The sequence below is a fragment of the Microtus ochrogaster genome, chromosome 7 (genome assembly GCF_000317375.1).
Source record: "Microtus ochrogaster isolate Prairie Vole_2 chromosome 7, MicOch1.0, whole genome shotgun sequence".
NCBI classification, from domain to species: Eukaryota; Metazoa; Chordata; class Mammalia; order Rodentia; family Cricetidae; genus Microtus; species Microtus ochrogaster.
In genome coordinates, this window is record NC_022014.1 from 36,326,908 (window position 1) to 36,348,150 (window position 21,243).

General features: G+C 43.4%; 2 protein-coding genes across 3 annotated transcripts in view; one reads left to right on the top strand and one right to left on the bottom strand.

The window, feature by feature from the left end:
* The window catches only part of Ttc19 (tetratricopeptide repeat domain 19), a 32,797-nt gene extending 17,619 nt beyond the window's left edge, over positions 1 to 15,178 (bottom strand). Inside the window, exons 1-7 of one of the 2 annotated variants that reach the window (XM_026780669.1) lie at positions 14,970 to 15,178; positions 14,778 to 14,881; positions 13,072 to 13,182; positions 12,595 to 12,633; positions 11,178 to 11,234; positions 10,434 to 10,495; positions 5,761 to 5,855 (exon numbers count right to left, since the gene is read on the bottom strand). In XM_026780669.1, the coding sequence (XP_026636470.1) occupies positions 5,761 to 5,855; positions 10,434 to 10,495; positions 11,178 to 11,234; positions 12,595 to 12,633; positions 13,072 to 13,182; positions 14,778 to 14,881; positions 14,970 to 15,150 (649 nt within the window). In that variant the 5' untranslated portion in view covers positions 15,151 to 15,178. The remainder of the gene's footprint in view (positions 1 to 5,760; positions 5,856 to 10,433; positions 10,496 to 11,177; positions 11,235 to 12,594; positions 12,634 to 13,071; positions 13,183 to 14,777; positions 14,882 to 14,969) is intronic. The other variant, XM_005349887.3, reaches the window with a different exon arrangement.
* Positions 15,179 to 15,275: 97 nt separating this feature from the next.
* The window catches only part of Zswim7 (zinc finger SWIM-type containing 7), a 14,964-nt gene continuing 8,996 nt past the window's right edge, over positions 15,276 to 21,243 (top strand). The window contains exons 1-2 of the mRNA XM_005349890.2: positions 15,276 to 15,393; positions 19,467 to 19,488. Coding sequence (XP_005349947.1) covers positions 15,318 to 15,393; positions 19,467 to 19,488 — 98 coding nt within the window. The 5' untranslated portion in view covers positions 15,276 to 15,317. The remainder of the gene's footprint in view (positions 15,394 to 19,466; positions 19,489 to 21,243) is intronic.

A 21,243-nucleotide genomic window follows, 5' to 3' on the forward strand; every position in this document is an offset into this window, starting at 1 on the left:
AAAAAAAAAAAAAAAGACCCCAACTTTACCTTTACTAAGACATGGGATCCAATTCCAATCCATGAGAGGGACAGTCTACGCAGACTCCAGGAACACTGCCACTCTGGGATGAGCTTCCTGGAAACTGCTATCCAGCCATAAAGAGCAGAAGCCCAGACAGTGGAGTAGCAGCGCAGGTAGGAAGAACCGGATTCTACATGAATTCAACCAGCCACCCAACCATCAGTCAGCACAGCCCACCCCTTTAATTCAGCTGACATTCTCTGCTCCTGTTGATGGTAAAGGTGTACAAACTTATTCAGATGGTAATCACCACAAAATACAGAAATAGAGTGCAAATCCAGTAGCGTGGCCTACATACTTTAGAGATTGACAAAGTGATTCTATGCAATTCACATGAAAAATGTCAAGTCCTGTGAAAATTGAGAGACATTTCTATGAAAGTAGCATGTGTGAGCTGTTACCACGTGTTTACACTCAATATAATTTAACAATGCTTACTCTTACAAGACTCATCCAGTAAAGAGAAAACTGTTCTGAATGAGAGTTTCCTATAAGAAACTAGTGGTCAACTTTACAACTAAATTAAAAAGCGACATACTAAAACTCCCTTGAAAGCTAGAACAGGAAGAAAAACTGAAAAGCAGTGAGACATCAAGATTGTCAGGTGACCTGCCTGACTTCAGGGCACTGAGTCTTTGCCTTGCTTCCTGCAACTCAAATCCCAACACATTTATTAAAAATTAATAAAAATTGGGGCTAAACAGATGGTTCAGCAGTTAAGAGCATGTGATGCTCTTGCAGAGGTCCAGAGTTCAATTCCCAGCACCCAACTGCCTGTAACCCCAGTTCCAAGGGTTCCAAAGCCCTCTTCTGGCTTCCCTAGGAATCTGTACTCATGAGTTTATATGCACACACAGACACAAGCAAAAAAAAAAAAATTCTATGTAAAAAACTTAATAAAAACAAATGAAATACACATTAAGTGTCATGCACATCACACAAAAAAAACCTAAATAGAACACAAACAATATGACTCATTGATACACACTTAATAAAACCTTGGAACGCCAAGGGCAGCTGGCCTAGTGTGTGGCAGCAAACAATGAGATGCTGTCTCTTACAAGGTACAAGGTCTGAATGACACCCAAGCCGTCCTCTGATCTCCAAGCACACACCATAATACTCACCCCCACAAGAAAAGCACAAACAAATGATAAGCCTCACCACACAAGACATCTATATTCTATATCCTGTCAGTAAAGCTGATAAGGTATAGAATAAGCTTCAGAAAGGGGCACACAGCCTTATCACAATAATAAAAGCTAATAGTTAACATCTTCTGAGTTGCAACTATGTATCAGTCACTTATTCTAATGCTCTATATACATTAACTCCTCCAATTCCGAAGATCCAAAGAGAATACTGTTCTTAATTTCCTACTAGAGATCAAGAGGTTAACTAATTTAAGCAAACCAGCTACAACTCCAGCTCCATCCTGCCTACCTGCTGCCATGCCCCCACCATGAAGGTCATGACCCTCACCCTCTCAACAGTGCGCCCCACATGGACCCTTTCTTCTGTAGTTGTGTCATCGCAGCCACAGCGAAGGGGCTGAGACAAGAACCGAGCCCCACGAGCTGTCCACCGACCTTTGCAGGCACACAGCTGCACACATGAATACCTGGGCGTGCACACACATACACAAATGAATATGATACAATTATTTTAAAATAAAAATTTACGGGCGGTGGTGGCGCACGCCTTTAATCCCAGCACTCGGGAGGCAGAGGCAGGCGGATCTCTGTGAGTTCGAGACCAGCCTGGTCTACAGAGCTAGTTCCAGGACAGGCTCCAAAGCCACAGAGAAACCCTGTCTCGAAAAACCAAAAAAAAAAAAAAAAATTTAAAGCAACAAGAAAGTAAGTTAACTGCAAAGAAAGCAAAATGCTGAAAATGAAATTGGCAATAAAATTATATAATCATGTTACCTGGCTCAGGTATATATAGAAATAACTAAAGATTGTAATCTTAACTCTTTCGTAAGTCAACAGCTTCTAAAAATTAAAATTAGGAAATAATGATTTTATACTTTCAGGAAAATACAAGAGCTTAGTAAGCACTGTCAAGTACACCCAAGGACCTGTACATCCCAGAGTCTACATCAGAAAAGTCAGGGATGCGGCCACTTAAATGGAAAGGTGAGGTGGATCCTGGGGATGCTGGCCAGCCAGCCGAGCCTAACGGGGAAGCTCCAGGTCAAGAAGACCAGTAAGGTTTCGGAATGACACCACAGGCTGACTTCTGGCCTCCACTCATAAGTGCATGTACCCACAGAGCACATGTGTATTGTCAGCTGAAAATAGATGGAGCAGGGTGGCAAGGAAATGCTATTTTAAAGTGAGTCTTCCAATATACTTGTGACTTTTAATACTATAATGTGAGCTGTAGAAATAAAGTTAGAAGAAAAATACTCATACTAAAATAAAATATGCAGAAAAACACAAATGAACTATAAAATTACAAATCTCAAACAACCAGAGAAAAATATGTCTAATTTTTAAATCATTCAGCGCTTGGTATACGTATTATAAAAAAAAATCAAGCTCTTCTAAACCACAGAAGCTACTTTGTAATTGAACTGTATGCTTTGTCAAACACTAAGGACAATATTGCTAACCTTGAATTTGTGACAGGGTCTCTTACTGGGACTAGGGTAGACTGACTGACCAGCCAGTGAGCCCCAAAGATTCCCATCCCTACCTCCCCACTGCTGTTATTACTGGAGAACTGTACCACGGTCAGCTTTTTTAAGTCGGTGCCAGGGACAGAACTTGAGTTCTCATGCTTGCAAAGCAAGCACTTTATCAGCTGAGCTATCTCCCTAAGTGGCATTATTTTATGATGTTTTCTTCAATTATTACACATATATCATGAGGGACAAAAAACCCAGACCAATTTTTAGTGTCATTTGCAGTAAGATCCTTTTGGCACAGGGCTAGTCATACAGAATACACACAAATTTTGTGTTTTTGTTATATGCCAGGTGCATGTACATGACTGGTATGCCTGCATTTGGAGGTCATAGGTCAACCTCAATGATGTTCCTCAAGGGCTGTCCACTTTGTTTTTGAGACAAGTTCTCTCTCACTGTGACCTAGAAAACACTGATAAGGTTAGGCTGGCTGGCCAGGAAGCCCCAGGATCCTCCTTGTCTCCAGCACTGGGATTTTAAGCATCTATCACCATGCCCTTTTACATGGGTTCTGGGGATTGAACTTAGATCCTAAAGTTGGTATGGAAGGCCTTTTATGGACTAAGCTATCTCCTCAGCATTCCCTTTCTTTGTTAAGACAGTCTCACTCTGTAGCCCAAGCTGTTCTTAAACTCACGGTAATTCTTTTGCCTCAGCTTCCCAAATGCTGAAAATGCGGCCATGAGCCATTACAGTTGAATTTGGCAAATCATTTCCCATGCCAGAATTCATATTTTGAAAACCCAGGTATGGTGGCATATGCCTGTAATACCAACACTAGGGGAGCAGAGACGGGAGGATTACTGCGGTTTGATGACTGATCTAGGCTATTTGGCAAGTTCTAAGAGTGAGTAAATCTGACTTCCCAAAACACAAAGGACAACATCTGAGGACAACTCCCAAGACCGTCCTTTCAATGTGTGCAAGCGAGCATGCACATTCACACACAAAGAAACTCACTTGCATCTCCAACAAGCACTCTTCTACCTAAAAAAAACAACCAGAAGTATATTTTCACAGTATATTATTAAAAGTCAGGTTATAATAGAACGTAAACAGCTGCTCTTTCTTGGCAACAGGATTAGCCTTACTTTTTTGTAATGCTCTCCAGAATTTTCTTTAGAAAATTAGTAACTATTTTTGAAGCTGGAAAAAGCTTTAAACTCTTTTTTAAAATTTATTTATTTATTATGTATACAGTGTTCTATCTGCGTGGCAGAAGAGGGAACCTGATCTCATTAAAGATGGTTGTGAGACACCATGTGGTTGCTGGGAATTGAACTCAGGACCCCTGGAAGAGCAGCCCGTGCTCTTAACCTCTGAGCCATCTCTTTAGCCCCAAGTTTTATACTCTTAATAAAGGTATATAGGAGTATAATGAAGTTTTATAGTCTTAATCAAAGGATTAATGCAGCTCACTTGGTAAAGTGCTTGCCTAGCACATCCACAGCACAACAGAGATCAGTACAGTATAACTCTAGGACTCGGAAGGTGGAGGCATGATGTTGAGAATTATGAAGCCATCCTTGGCTCTACTGTAAGTGTGAGGCCAGCCTGGGATACATGAGACCCTGGACAGAGTGAGAAAGAGAGACACAGAGATGAAATAAATCAAGAGCCAACGATAATGGCTCAGACTAGTGAAGTGGCTGAGGCAGAAGAGTGCCTTAAAGTTGAAGCCAGTCGCCAGGCAGTGGTAGCGCACGCCTTTAATTCCAGCACTCGGGAGGTAGAGGCAGGCAGATCTCTGTGAGTTTGAGCCTGGCCTAAAGAGCTAGTTCCAGGACAGGCTCCAAAGCTACAGAAAAAACAAAATAAATAAATAAATAAATAAATAAATAAATAAATAAATAAATAAATAAATGTTGATGCCAGTCTATATCAGCAATATCACATCCAAGAAAGAGAGAGGGGAGTTGGAGCGATGGCTCAGTGTTTAAGAGCACCGACTGTTCTTCCAGAGGCCCTAAGTTCAATTCCCAGCAACCACATGGCAGCCATCTCTCCATAAAAGTCAGGTTACAATAGGACGTGCCAGTGGGAGGTATAAACATAATAGTTAAATGTTATGGGACTACATGACATTTCCTAGGGTGTGAACCAGAAGGAAAAGCAGGTGAAGACTCCATCTGGAAATAAGGATGAGGAAGGGGAAAGAGCAGTGCAATGCCCCGGAAGTCAAAAGGTATTGTTTCCTATAGGAGCCAGTGATCCCATGAATCAAAGCTACTATGAACACTTGACTATGCTCAAAAGAGTTAGAAGACACGAGGCACAACTCTTCACAGGAGCTTTACTTTAGGGATGAAAAGTTGCTTATGGTCTCCTAGCATCTTGCTACCTCTTGGCACAGAGTCAGTATTTAACAAGTTTCTCTATAAATGTGAAATCTGCATATTTCTAGTACTTCAAATCAAGTAAAAAATCCAAACAAAAGCCAGGTGTAGGGCATACACCCTTAATCTGAGCCTCAAGAGGCAGAAACGGGTGTTATCTCAGAATCAGAGGTCTACATAGCAAGTTCCAGGCCAGCCAGGACATGAGACCCTGTCTCAAAACAAAAACAAACAAACAGAAAACTTTAAAGCCCCCAGCCTTCATGAGTGCAGATGACTTTAATGAACATGAACTTTCTCTTCTTCCTTAACTTGCTGTCTATTTAGATTCATTTTCTTTTCCCCTAATGTAGGGATTGGTACCTGGCAGCTAAGTGCCCTCCCATCCAGCTCTACTTTAAGAAATGGCTGAACAAAAAGAAAGGACTTCCTTATATATTTATCAATTTCCTAAAATTACAGATGTAGCAGAAGTTAGCAGCAAATTTATGAACCTATCACCTAAGAGTCATATAAACAAACACCCTACTTCAAGTGGGATTAAGACAGCCACTTACTTCTCAGAATGAACAATTTGCCCACCCGCAACGTGGTTCTTCCCCTTATGGAACATTCAGCAATGGAAACTCGTGGAGAAAACCCAAAACCTACACAAGTAAATTTTCCTACCTGACATAGTATCTTCTGCTAATTCCTTTTCTCTTTCAATTTTTTCCTCTAGAGTTGAAATGCAGAATTCATAGCCAGCAAGGGCGAATTCCTGTCTAGAAAGAAGTATCAACAATCAATCAGCTGTGCTCACATTTTCTCAAACTCTTTACCTTCATAATTACAGCTCTGGTCTAAGCATTATCAATACTGAGAAGTTTCTATCTCTGGGCTGTCAATCTGTATTTCTCCAAAGTTTATTTGCTTTAAAGTCATTTATTTAAGTTAATTAAAAGATGCTGTCAACGTTTTCGTGCTGTGTAGCCATCAGTCTTTCATTATCTCCCACCACAGTTTCCAGTCTGTCTCCCCGTGCAGCAGAGCCCCACCCTGAGGTTCCCAACTGTCGCCGCCATGACTTCTGGGAAACTCTGGGGCCGAACATTTCTCTCAAGCTGTGTTTCGACTTAAGCTTTTTTTTTTTTATTATTATTCTATGGAAATCAAAATACTAGCTATGCCACGGGAAGGCTTGACGTATAGTCCTGGGTTCTGATGCATCCAGCCTGACACTGGATAGCTTCTACAGAGTTGCAAAGGAACAGGAAGAAATTCCTTCTTTAACTCTGGTTCTTGCTCTTCCATAATGGTTCTATTTTCTTACCACAACTGACACTGTAAAGTTCAATCTTTATCCTCTAGTGCTTGGCTAGGAGGGATCTGATGGACCAGTGCTCTGCTTTATTTTCAGGAGAAAACACCTTCCTTCTCCAGTCCCAAACCTTGGCTGAATAAAGCTTCCAGCCCCAAGGCAAGAGGGAATACCACAAGATGTGATCTGAGTAAAAGGTCTACAGACAACTCCCTATCTCAGCCTTTTTCCTGCAGTTCCCAGGCCCTCACGCATGCTAGGCAAGCACTCTGACACTGACCTATATTATATATACCCCAACACTCAGTTTCTATAAGCCCGACAGCCTGGCAATGTGTTTTCTTATCTCATGCTTTGCTTAATAAAACAACATGAAAAAAGTAAACTAACTTAAGTACTGTTAATAGACAGTTAAAGGCTTTCAGTTCTGCGAGACTTACAAATCTTTTTCAGCATTTATAATTTATTTGTTTTGGGTTTCTACTTGTCAGAGGAATTGCGACAGCATTAACATCTAGTCCTGTAGGATGCTATGCTCTAGAGTGGCCACAACTGCAGAACTCTGGCACCAGCCAAACTTGAAGCTCAAGATCTAAGTCAAGAGCTGTTTTCTGTCTAAAATCCAGGCCAGCCTACGTTACAGAGCCAGCCCCTATATCTCAAAGCCCAGAAAGACTTGAAGTCAAAGTCCACAGAAGTTCCAGCCTATCTAGTGCCCGATCAACACGCAGAGAAACTAGCAGGCTAATGAAAATGGAGCAATTGACTAGAAGAGAAGCCAGGGTTGGGACCTCTACCTCAAAGAGCAACTTTTTTGAACGGCATCAAGCTTGATGTGATATCAAATCTCTGCAGCAGCTAAAACCTAAAGGACACCAACCTTACTTCTCTCCCTAAACTCATGCCCTGAATACAACTGTCTAGATATGTTCCTGATTTACATACATGTGCTCCCCCTTCGAATTCTACCTAGAGACAAAAAAAAAAAGTTGTGCCACGTAATGTTTTGCCATCTAGAACCCAGAGAAAAGCAACTAAGATGAAGAAGAACAGCTGAAACAATGCCCTGATCCTGGCTTCAAAGCAAACACTGGGGCACTCTTGTCTGATCGTGATGAGTGGTGCCTACACCACCAGGTGATTACAAGGTATACAAGAATGCAAACTGAGCAAGCCAGCGAGCAGTGTTCCTCCATGACTTCTGCTTCAGTTCCTGTCTCCAGGTTTCTGCTTTGAATTCCTGCCATGACTTCCCCCAGTGATACTGTGTGATGTAACAGTTGTTAAAAAAAAAATAAACCCTTTCCTCCCCAAATTACTTTTGGTCATGGTGTTTCACTACAACAAAAGACCCTAACACAGAAATTGGTACCAGGACCATGGACTATGGCTGACAGACCTGACCACGCTGTTTTGGGGACAATTGCAGAAGGACACTGACACTTGAAGCTGGGAAAGCCACTCAATGCTCAGAATTTAACAGGCTGCTGTGGGCGCTTGGGAGATGGGGATGTTGTAGAGATGCAGATGAATGAGGCCTGACTTTTCTGGGGGAAACAAGGACTGTCAGGACCGTTTGTGCGCTATTTTGTAATGAGACGCTGTGGTTTCTCATCAGCTGGAGCTGAAAAATTAGCTGTGACTAACAAGATACCAGCGTCATTGGCATAAAGTGAAGTCTTTGCTGTGCTAGAACAAAGGCTGCTTAGCCAAAGCTGAGAATTAGAGGCGATTTTACCACCAGCATCATTGAGGTGAAATATTCTGAAACTGTTTCCTGAGGGTCAACACACAGAAGCTGTGGTCCAGAGGGAGCCAAAGCTGTATCTCATATTGACAAACTTGGTAAGAGTCACCCAGGTGGTACTTGTTTTGAAGGCATGCAACGGTCATGGGAAGAGCTGAGGCTATGGCCCTGCATGGCTTGGGGGGGGGGTCTCTGCACATGATGAAAGGGCAGTCTCAGGTGCAGTGGAGACCCCCGCCTACTGGAGACTAGAACCATAGGACAACTGTCAAGGACAGGAGGAGCTGACCCAAGTTTATAACTTATATATGCAGGGGAGGAAGAGCTAGGGCTGCCCAGCCCATTGGAGACCAGAAGATCTTGAGTCTCAGACACAACAGCTATTTATACTTCTCCTGAGAAGAACTGGGTTTTGCTTTGATTTGATCATAACCATGCCCTGGTTTCTTCCCTCTTAGAATAGAAACTATGAAACTTACTTTGGTTTTACAGAAACCCACAGTTGGATATTTTAAAGTGATTGGATTTTAAAGTATTTGACAAGTTTTTTAAGACTGTGCATCTTTTAAAGTTATATTATGTTTTAGGCAAGGCGTGACAGTACACACCTCTAATTCCAGCACTCAGATAGTAGAAGCAGGTGGATCTCTGTGAGTTAGGAGGCCAACCTGGCTTATTTTGTGATAGTAATATTCACATGACATATTGGGGACAAGCACGAGAGGAAAGGATATATGTGAACAGTGATGTTTCTGTGTCAAGGTGACAAGGGGTCAATCATGCTATCTAGTTTGTAAATACGACACAATCTAGAGATAAAGAGGGACTCTCAGCTGAAGAAATGCCCCATTAGAATAGCCTGTAAGCAAACCTGTCAGGGGGGGCATTTTCTTGATTGATTGACATGGAAGGGCCCAGCCCACTGTAGGTAGTGTTACCCAAGGCAGTCATGGGTTATATAAGAAAGCAAACCAAGCAAGCTAAGAAAAGCAAGCCAGTAGGCATCCTCCTCTGAGGCTTCTGCCTCAGTTCCTGCCTAAACTCTACCACGGCATCCCTCAATAGATTGTATTTTATCACAAGGGTCATTAAAGCCTCATGGGTTGCTAGCTTTTGGCAACATCTAAACTGTTTCCTAAAGCCTTCTATGTAGCAGATGGGCTTTTTCCTTGTTATAAGTATTTAAGGTCATTTGTGGTGGTACATGCCTTTAAGCCCAGCACTCATGAAGCATAGAAAAGTGCAGAGTTTGAGTCTAGCTTGGTCTACATAGCGAGTTCCAGGATAGTTAGGGCAACAAAGAAAAGCTCTGTCTCTAAAATAAAAAATAAAAAAAAGAAAAGACTTTAAACTCATCTACTATTTTAAACCTAATTCCTAACTTCCATATCCAGAATTCCCTCTACTACTGGCTCTATCACCCACCAAAATCCTACTGATGATTATTTCCACATACTCTGAAGACATTTAAACAAAACATCTAATCCCACTAGAGCCACTTGTGCTGGTTAGTTTTATGTCAACTAGATACAAGCTAGAGTCATCTAAGAGAAAGGAACCCCAACTGAGAAAATGCCTATGTTAACTGGGTTGTAGATGAACTGCAGGACATTTTCTTAGAGACTGATGTGATGATGCCCCCCCCCTGGACTGGTGGTCTTGGGCACTGTAAGAAAGCAAGTTAAGCAGCACCCCTCCATGACCTCTGCATAAGCTCCTCCTCTAGGTTCCTGCCCATTTTGAGTTCCTAACTTGGCTTCCCTCCATATGTACAAGCCAAATAAACCCTCCCTGCCTCCACATTGCTTTTGGTCATAATGTTTTAACACAACAAAAGAAACCCTAACTAAGACAACACTTATTTTCCAGAATGGATAGTAAGCTGAGCCAGAGACAACCCAAAAGAAATTCTCACCATTGAACTGCATACTTAGCTTCCTCTTTTGCTGGTAGTCGCAGAGTGGTTTCTTCAAGTCTATTATGTTATGGTACTTCTTACACTGTTCCCTTTGCTTCTAGGAAGTTAACTACGGATCTAACTATTTCACTTCTCATTTCAAGCAAACATCAAATACTTGATTAGTTATCACAGTACAGTTACAGGGATGAGGGCTGTGTTCCGCTCAGGTAAATGGAAACGGAAGGAGAGAAACTGGAAAGGTCTCAAAATTACCAAGATGAGAAATGAGACACTTTAAGTATAACATTCAATTTTTGGAGACCCCAAGGTCTGAGTGTTCTGCTCATCACTCTACTACCCAGCCACTGCCACTTCTATACTCTGACCATACTTACTTATTCTGAGCTGCATAGATACTGGCCAGCTTCAGAGAGATCTCAATTATTGTATTGTCTTCCTGTTGGGATTAAAAAAAAAAACAATTCATGAAAAGTAAAAATTTCTTATGGAGTATTTCCAACCTCTCTACTGAATTTGGCTTTACAGCCAGTCTTTCCTCCTTTAAAGGAATTAACCAACTATGAATTCTTTGTCCATCATCATTTGGAATCAGTGAAATATTAGCCATTTTTTACAGGTCTAGGGGCAAAATAAGTTTGTTTTGTTTTGTTTTTTGTGCTAGGTCTGGGGCTACAAGACATACCCTGGTTGATTTTTAGGTAACTAGACACAAACTACAGTTATCTGAGAATAACTCAATTGAGAAAAATGCCTCCAGCAGACTGTCTGGAAGCAAGTCTGCGGGGATTTTATTGATTAATGACTGATGTGGGGGTGTCCAGCCCACTGTGGGACTGGGTGGTCTAAGAAAGCAAGCTGAGTGAGTAATGGGAAGCCAGTAAGAAGGATTTCTCCACGTCCTCTGCTTCAGCTCCCACTTCCAGGTACCTACATAGAGTTCTGGCCCTGACTTCCCTCAGCGATGGACTTTTGACCAGAAAGCTTAAGATGAAATAAACCCTTTCTTTCCCAAGTTACTTTTTGGTCATGATGTTTTCGTCGCAACAACAGAAACCCTAAGACAGGGAGCTCTCATTTTGTTAGCTGCATCAATGAGGAGGCAATATTAGTGTCCTTACCTGCTTCATACCTCCTCCAAGCAGGTAACTCATTGTCGCTTTAAAAAGTTGTTCTGCCTAAAAGCATAAATATTTAAAAAAAAAATCTACATGTGACTCTTGATTCCAAGTACCAATCTTAGGTGCATACATGAATACATGCATACATACACACGTGCCCCCCCCCCCCATGAATATGCAGAGCACTGAGACTCTTATAAAGGGACCAAAGGATCAGGGCCTCATTTCTAATCGGTACCTTAAAGTACCCTGCGATGAATGGAAGCTAACTTGACGAGATTAATCACCTGAATTCGTGTGACAGATTGCAAACTGTCCTGTGATAGTCACCCTATCAATTAAGTTTTCAAAATAGCCTCGATTTTTTTTTTCAAATCTATAGTCTAAATTTTATTATCTCCAAGTCACACTGCTGATCACAAATGTGCACCCTTGAAAACAGTGACAAACACACACATGGCGAAATCTTTGCAGTAAACACAGTGGACCAACAGACAACTGTCACAGTGTCTTAAGTCGGGAATCTGGGCATGCTGCCCACAGGCTTGAGGAAACACCTTCAGGTTTAAGGCAAAGGGAAGCCTATAAAAGGCACAACCACCAGCTACCCCTGGAAGAACCCCTTAGTTATTTCCTCCTTGTCTTTGCAGTTCTTCTCCATGCCTTCCCTGCTACAAGTGTGTTTAGATGTGTGTTACTACTTACTTTCCCCAAATTCTGCTCCGCTACTTGCAAACAGAGGGTTTAAAATCCTGGACTTCAGTCCTAAGGAAGCAAGTTCCCTTCTGGGCAAAGGCTGTCCCTCCTTTCATTCCTCTCTATGGCACTGAACCACATCCCCGTGCCTGTATGGAAGTCTGTTACTGCAGCGCTGTGCCTGCCAGGGTTCCCACAGAACCTGAGGGAAAGGTGGTGCTGCCTCTCCCTAGAATGTGTCTGTTTTTGTTCTTCCTCCTACAGCTGGCCTAACTACTCTTGAGTCAGGGTGGGGGTAACCCCCAAGGAGGAAGTAGCCTCGATTTTTGAACCAGCCTTCCTTAGTTAGGTGTGATCATACCACAAATTTAAGTTCTAGCTAACAGTAACAGGCAGAGAATGTCAACACCTTTAAGACATTTCATAAGAATGTTACTTGCAGCAAATTCTCTCCTTTCCCCTTCCCGCAGGCTGCATGAGTCAGCTCACTCATGGCAGATGAAGACACTTCAAAACGAACCCGAGATTTTTGAACGACACAGAGATGCCTAATCTGCTTGTAGTTTTTTACCTACTTGTGGGCTAATCAATTAAAAAGAACACTTGTATCTTGAGTCACTGTATTTTAGGGACCTTTTTGAAGAATAACATATCATCTCCTCACTGTCACATTTCCCTTGAGGGGTTACCACTTCAAGATATCACAAAGTGACTGACTTACATTTTCAAGTTGCCCGCGTATAAATGCCAAGTTGGCCATCTGAAAGCAAATTATAAAGAGCTGTTCAATTCAGAACACTGCAGTTCACACCAACTTAAAAACCTTTAAGTGAGACTCTTTCCTGCTTTAACAATCTTTAAAAAAAAAAGTTCAAAACAGAGAAAATGTCACCAGTTAATCTGCTAGCAGTTCAGCACAGCAATAGCGAGAGAAGCCCTGAGTTTATTCTATACATTCTGTTGGAAGCAAATTAAACACATCTACTCATCACTGAAGAGAAGAACACTAAGATGTCTGTTTCTTTCTGGTCTGAAATTATAAGTGACCCCATAAAGGATATAAAAATTAAAACCAAAAGAAAACGTAGAAAACGAAAACCTTCGGGACATCTTGAGAGTCAGGAAGATAAACTAGGAGGAGCACTTCCTCAGCATCCACCCTTCCTCATCAATAGCTCAAACTGCTCAGAGGAGTTACCAAGTCGTAAGTGTAAGAGATGGCTTTCTTGTTATCACTCTGATAGGCAAGGCGAAGAGCATCATGCAAAATTAGTTCCGCCGCTTCTGGCTCATCTTTCATGATGCTCAACTAAAAAGAGAAGACAAAGGAAACGTTATATGAAATGTAAGGAAAGCAGATGTGCATACTGCTACAGATTAGATACAACACAATACACAGAAGAAAGTCACTAATTCATCATGTAGTTATTGCATCCCCACTATGCCCAGGTACCATGCTGACAGAGAAAACAGGGAGAACAGCCCCTTGCATCTAGGTATGCTTATACAACAAAGCTTGACTAACAGACCAAACAGAAGGAAAGTGAGCAATCTTTATTTTTTCCGGAGACAAAGACCAGACTGACTTCACACCCACAGAGACCTGGCTGCCTCTGCCTCCTGAGTGCTGAGGTTAAAGGTGTGCAGCACCTCGCCTGACGCTGTATTTACTGTATGAGGAAGCTACTTGCCTTTCACCTTCTTTTCCTCTTCTTGTAGATTATAAGGGACCACATTTGACAAGGAGGCTTAATTAAAACTCATGAGGAGAGCAACAAAGAAAAACACCACACAGTGAACCAGGGATCTCATCTAATGGGAATCAAGGAAGTGTTCAAGAAAATGAGAGTAAAAATGGGGTAAGGAGAAGGAGTCAACCAGACAACAAAATGGACAGAAGAATGGCCCCAACAGAGATAAGGAGTGAAGCTCCTACAGACAGAGAAGAATGGTTCCTGGGAAGAAATGCAAGGAAGGACAGGTGGAGGGAGGACAGTGAGTCAGAGTCACTGTCACTTCGGTTACTTCCAGTCCTGCAGCCCATGACAGGCTTGTGTTTCCTCAGACACAGGGAGAAGTCGCTCAATGATCAGACAAGAAGGCAATACGTCCTGCTTTACATTCTCAAAACATCGCTCGGCCTCTGCGCAGAAAAAGAACTGCAGTGGGGCCAGGGAACAGGACCACTGTGAGAAGAACGGGGGAGATGGGGTGGAGGGCTCGGAAAGATTGGAGAAGCGTTTTGATTTTGATGGCACTGTGATTATTGCTGTGTGACTGGGGGTTATCAACAACGCACTTTAAGAACCACGATGGTTTTTTTAGGCTGGTTATTTTTTTTTCAGGTGGCAAAGCGAAGAGTGTTGAAGAACGTATTTAGGAGGGGTCATTGAAGAACAAGCGCTTCGTTCGGAACATGCTAAGTATGAGGTAGCGACACAAGAGAGACAACACGTGAGTGGCACACTGCAGTCTGTGAACACAAATTTGGACGTTGATGGCATTAAGTCGATACTGAATCCACTGGAAGAGATGAAACAAACCTGGAGAGAAAATATAAAAGAATGTGGAGAAACAGATTTAGACGCAAACCAAGAGACATAAGCAACACTACATTGCATTTTCGAGGCGTCATACATATACTATGCACAAAATATCACTTCGGCTTGGCTGCTTAAGCTGATTAAAACCACCCCCGCAAAACATCCCCACTCAGAACGTTCGGACAAAAGAGAAATGCGAGGGTGCCATCTCCACCTGCGCTCACGACCGCAGCGGTTTTGCGGCAGGATTCAGAGCGGACCGGTCTGGACGGATGCCAGCCTGGCACCTGGGGCCAATAATCCATCCAGACCTCGGGGAAAGCGGAACTGAGAGCGCGCACGCCCGACGGAGCCCCCTCACCTTGGCTCGTTTCAGCAGCTGGATGATCTCGGCCTCCACCTCGTCTGTCTCGTCCTCTCCCGACTGCTCCGCCGCCGCTGCGGGCCGCGAGAACCAGGCGAGCGCTGCGAGAAGCGGCTCAGAGGTCACCGGGACCGGCCCGCGCCCCCGCGCCCCAGCCCGCCCGGCCCCGCCCGGGAGCGTGCCGCTCACCTGCCAACAGCGGCAGCAGTCCCTGTCCCCGCGCCGGCGTGCCTCGGCTCGGCCGCCCCTCGGCGCCCGGCCCCGTGTCGCCCGCCCGCTCCGGCAGCAGACGAGCGGCGCATCCTCCGCACCGCCGGCCCGCGGCCCGCAGCAGCGTCCGGCCCAGACGCCAGCGCAGCAGCCGGAACATGCCTCCGGCGCGTCCTCAGCGCACCACTAGCTGCGGCTGGAGCGGGACGCCCCGCCTGGCCGCATGCGCGATGACGTCCGCTGACGTCACGCCGCCTCGCCCCGCCTCCCGGCCCGGAGCGCGTGAAGAGTTCGCCGCGTCCCGGAGGAGAACCCGGGCTGCGTGCCATGGCGGTCACGCTGCCGGCGGTCGTGGAGGAGCTCCTGAGCGAGATGGCTGCCGCTGTGCGGGACGGCGCGAGAAGTACGGCCCGCGGGCTTTTTATTCTTACCCCGCATGGTTCTGCCTCTAAAGCCTGTGCTCGTTAAGTTGTTTAAACACAGGAATTTGAGTGATAGACGTCGGATTCCGGAGCTCGAGCGGGCCGGGGGTACCCCGGGTGCTTGAAGAGATCCTGGGGCACCCTGGGTATAGGCAAGGGCCAGGGATTCAGAATGGCAGAAAGCATAGACAATTTTGAGTTACTCAGAATCTTTTTCCGTAATCCGTGATGCAAAGTTTAAAAATAGTACGCTCCTAAAAAATACTCTTCCTATACTTTGTTTAGAAAAAAATAGTCACAAAACCTAAACATCTAGCAGTTGAAAAATACTTTCCTCCTTTGGCCAGCAGAGGGCGCCCTCTGTCTTCAACGAAAAGACCAAACAAGATGATTTTTGTTTGGTGTAGAGGAGGATCTTCTCTGTAGCCCAGCTACAAGACGGCTTGCCTAACATGCATTGAGCCGCCGTGGATCCTCGCCCCTGTAATCTCCGTACTTGGGAAATTGGAGACAAGAGAATCAAAAGTTCAAAGTCAACCTCAGCTACGTAGTGCTAAGCCAGATGGACTACTATAGGAAGACTGTCTCAAGAAGGGGGGAGGGTCGGGAAGATCCTTTTAGACCGATTAGAGGCACCCTGTCAAAAATGGCGCCCCAAAATAATAGTCAAATTAGAGCTCAAAACTGCTTCTGTCCATCCATTGCGCTCTGTGAAAGGGTTTGAGTTCCTGCTTTAAAGGGATGAGAAAAATAATGTTCTCATTTTGCTCTTTTACATATGTATAAAAGATTTGATCAACCAGGTAGTCAAACACGTTCTGATTCCAGAAAAGTTGTGGGGGTGTCTGTTGTGAGCTCTTGCTTCCCGGATTAGACCATAAATGTTCGGAGTTTTACAGACCCCCTTGCCAGAACCAGGATGTTAATGAGAGTGGGTTGATCCATATGCTGACAACTGAAGAGGGATGTCACTGACATTTGACATCCCTCGGTCAGGACAGAGTCCTGTTTACTTTCAGTGGCGCCGTTTTCTGCTGTTTCGAAGTCTTGGCTCTACCTAATCCCGATTCTTCATTGGTAACCTTGCTGAAGAAAAGTCCAGGTTGCATGTGCATGTTGTATGAACTTGTCGGAGTTGAGCCATGTAGGAAGCTATGGTTTCCTTTCCCGTGTAACTTGGTCTCCCCGTACTATAACCGTCTTGGCTTTGTATGCTTACTTAAACCCCAAATTTTTTGCCAGTGTTACAAATATCCACTCAAAACGTTAAGGTTAAAAGGCATTTTATCAGTTGTACTTTCCCTAAAGAAGTCTGTCCAAGAGCCTGCTGACTTGCCTCATGGGAATCAGCTGGTGTCGGAGGGGTCTACAGTGATCTTCCTCGCTGTTGCAGTCCTGGGAATTCTCTTTACCCACTTTGGTTTTCTGTTTCGCATGGCCTGCAAATCTTTCCTCTTACTTATTCATGTATATATTGTTTCCTGCCTTATCTTATGAAGTACAGTACTTCAGTAGGTTCCTGAAGGAGGCATGAACTGGATTTTTGAGGCTTTGAAGTCTGAAAAAGGTTTTTCTAGTCTCACACTTCATTGGAAGGTATTACATTATATGTAAGAAAGAACATTTCTTCATCTGAAAGCATCATTCCATAACAGTCTAGCATTTTGCATCTGGCATTGTTCCTGAATTTTGGCTGTGGCCTTTATTTCCTCTGGGTGTTGCAGTCCTCCGTAGGCACCCGTGGAGGACTGATGGTGAATAGCACTGGTGTGTGTTCCTTTTCGAAGATCACGTGTGACCCCCACCTTCCTCCCTACTTTATCATGCTTTAGATCAACTCGAGATTACTCACAAAAGTTGGCCTCTGCAGCGCCAGTGCTGTAGGTAGATGTTAGCCTGTGTTGCTTAGGGGAGAAATGACAAAGAGTGACATGGGAGGCTCGGGGGTTTGGGGTGTTGGGAGTGCTGGTGTCTGTTTCCTTTTGTTTGGCCTCAAGTTCAGTGTTCATGCCTAAGCCTTCTGAGTTTCAGTGACAGGTGTGTATCTGGCTTTTCAATTTCTTTTTTAAAATTTTGTGTGTCTGGGTGTTTTGCCTGTATGTGTGTCTGTGTATCATGTGGGTGCAGTGCCCTCGAAGGCCAGCAGATGGCATCAGACCCTGTTGTACTGGACTGTGAGGGGGGGGGGTGTGTGTGAACCCTGCTGAACCATCTCTCCATACCCTCAATTTTTACCTTGTGTTTATCCACGGATGTTGATCCATGGGTGTGGAGAGCCAGTTATATCTTGTTTATGACCTTCTCAATCTTCTGATATGATTTTGTTCGTTTCATTTTTATTTAACTGTGTATATGTGTCTGCATGTGTCCATGTGTGAGGAAACCCACAGAGGCCAGGGTGTGTGATCTGTGGAGCTGGCAGTACAGGCAGGTACAAGCCACCCAGTATGGGTGCTGCAAACCAAACTCCAGCCCTCCTCGAGAGCTACAAGCTCTCTTAATGGATGGAGCCATCTCTTCAGCCCCTGGTTTTGTTTACCACTCCATCCTGCGAGTACTCTTGATAGGTGTTTTTTTCTTTCTAGTGTTCCTATCACTAGGTTATGAAATGTCCTTTACTGTCCCTCTGCTTCTTGGGAACTTCCTTCAACTGTATCTTCTAGATTTTCTATGAGGTTTGAATTTCTGATGTTATATTTAATTCATACTGTTGCACTGAAAATGATGTTGTCCCCATGCCTGTTTCATTGCATTAGCTGGTTTGTTCTGATATTAGTAATAGGCGGTGCAACCTTCCCTCTGGCCAGTGTTTCCTCCCGGCAGATTGCTTTCCTTATTTCTGCTCTCTTTTTACTTTGTAGTGGTAATTCTTGTCACGTTTTAGAGGAGAAGCCTCAAGCAAGGACTTAAAGGTGAAGGTCACTGTAGTTCTCACTGGGTTCTTAGCTGGAGCATCCATTCCAGTGCTGTCTCCTTTTGGCTTGCTCAGATTCCCCCATCTCTGGCCCAGAAGGTGACACCTGGGAGAATAGCTCAGTGGCAGAGGGAAGAAGAGGAGGGTTGACTGCTTATCTTACAAGAGCCGTGATGGGAGGAGAGCAGCAAGTCCCTGTTTTGGATGTTTTCTCCTAGCCTCAAAATCCTCTATTAGAGCCTCTCTTGAGAGTCAGTGGTCATATGCCAGAGTGAGGGAGCAACAGCCACCTACAGCTAAAAGGGAACTGGGGTGAATATTTTTTTTAAATATTTATTTATTTATTATACAATGTTCTGTCTGTGTGTATTGCAGGCCAGAAGAGGGCACCAGACCTCATTACAGATGGTTGTGAGCCACCATGTGGTTTCTGGGAATTGAACTCAGGACCTTTGGAAGAGCAGGCAATGCTCTTAACCGCTGAGCCATCTCTCCAGCCCTGGATATTTCTTTTTATGTTGTTATATCATTGTTGTTATTATTATTATTACTAGTATTATTATTATGACACAGTCTATGTAGTTCTGGCTTTCCTCAGACTCAATCTGTAGACCAGGCTGGCCTTGATCTCACAGAGATCTGCTTGCCTCTGTGCTGAGATTAAATGTGTGCACCATCATACCCAGTGGAACTGATCCTTCTTAGACCACTTTCAGAGAATCTTATTTTAGAGTTCCTGCCTGATCCTATCTCCAGAGATCTCTAGTGTCATGAGTATTTGAGGTTTCTTTTGAGGGGGCTTATGGAGGAGGATAGTAGGTTTTGGAATATGCGTCAGACTTTTGCTTGGCTCTCCCTACTGCACAGATTGCTAGGGTCTGGAAAGTTATATTCCACTTTTGTATCAATTTCCAGTGTATTTTAGCTGTTGTTTTCCCCTGCCTTTTTCATCCTTGGGAACTAATGATTTTTTTAAATAAGTAAATAAATCCTTTTATTATTATTTCAGTGGGGTTTGGGAAAGGAGGAGAACTGGCTACAAGGTTCTGTTTACATCTTATGTGGTGATTTAGTTATAGTGGTTGTAAGAGCTTCCTGTTGGTACCTACTAGTCTAACGATCAACTCTTCCATTTTACAGTTTCTGATGAACACCTCTCATCGTAAGTACATACTCTTGCTTGATTTTTTAAAAGTTACCAAGTTTTAAGACTCATATCCTTTCAGTATGTTTCTTGGTTTTTAAAAAAATAGGAAGAGGGCTGGGGACATGGCTTGCTGCTATTCCAAAAGACCCAAGTTCCATTTAGAAGATGCACTGCCACCTATATAACTCCAGCTCTAGGAGATCCAATGTCCTCTTCTGGCCTCTGTGGGCACGGCAAACACATGGCACACAGACTTGCCTGTAGGCAAAACTCCCCCACAAGTACATTCTTTTAACATTAAAATAAAATAGACGTGGTGGCACACTTGTAATCCCAGCACTTGGAAGGTAGACGACGACGACGTGAGGACCAGAGGGGGCTTCAAGGTCATCCTCAGCCACACCAGAAGTCTGAAGTCATCCTTCTCACCTCCGTGGGCTCTGTACACACAGTGCACCCGCATGTTCTCAACTTCACATAAAATAAAGCAAATAAATCTTTTTAAGTAGAACAAGTAGGAAATAGACAAATAATAAAAGAATGCAAATAGCCAAAAACTTTTAGGGGAAATGATAATATTACTAATAATCATAAAATGCAAAATAAAAATAATTTTTTTCTATAAAACTAGCCAACCACAGAAAAAAATGTTGACAAAATATGGAGAAAAGGACATGTAATCCCTTGCTGGTAGAGACAGTAGAAAGTAACCTAGTGTCTTAGTTACCTTTCTACTGCTGTGACAAACCATCACGACCAAGAAAGAATATAAAAGAAAGCATTTAACTGGGGGCTGCGTATACTTTGAGAGAGTGAGTTCCTGCCCATCAGGGTAGGGAAATGGCAGCAGGCAAAGAGACACACACGATGCTGGAGATAGCTGAGAGCTTGCATCTGACACACAAGCACAAGGCAGGGAGATAGAGCTAATTGGGAATGGCGTTGGGAAACCTAAAAGTCTGCCCCAGGTGACGCAACTCCTCCAACGAGGCCACACCTCCTGATCCTTCCCAAACAGTTCCACCAACTGTGGCTCAAGCAATTCAGGTTTATGAAATTATGAAAGCCATTCTCAATTCAAACCACCACACCTGGCAACCTGCAGTACAGCTTTCAAACATACATGCTCTTTGACAGGGATATTCCACTTATAAGAACATTTCCCAAGAAAGTAACTGTGCTGTTCATAAAGATATTACAACTAGCAGATTCACCTAGTGCTGAATATGACAACAGAACAAACTGGAAACCATCTACTCAAAACTAGTTTAATGAGTATAAAAATAATTCATTTTTACAGTAGAGATTTTTTATAGCCATCAAAAGTAATAGAATAAATATGTTTGAGAGATGTTCACAGAAATCATAAAGTAGACAAAGCCATTTTAAAATAATTGAAGTTAGCTATGATTATCTCTGATTAAGAGGCTCTTTATTTTGTTAAATAAATATTCAATTTTGGTATAAAAAATTCAAAAGTGTTCCTTCTCAATTCTTCCTAGTAATTTTGTGTGTGAGACTAATTTATGGGAAAATGAAGTAATATACCTGTTACATTTAAACTTGATAAGCAATGCTGTATGTGCATAGATACATATACACATGTGTTTATACACAGTCATTCCATGAATAATAACATACAAAACACATCAACAGGAAAGAAAGCAGTAATTAGCATAAGATCAGCTGCAGATGTAGTCCAGAGGTAGAGTGTGTTCTGAGCATGTGCAGATGTAGTCCAGAGGTGGAGTGTGTTCTGAGCATGTGCAG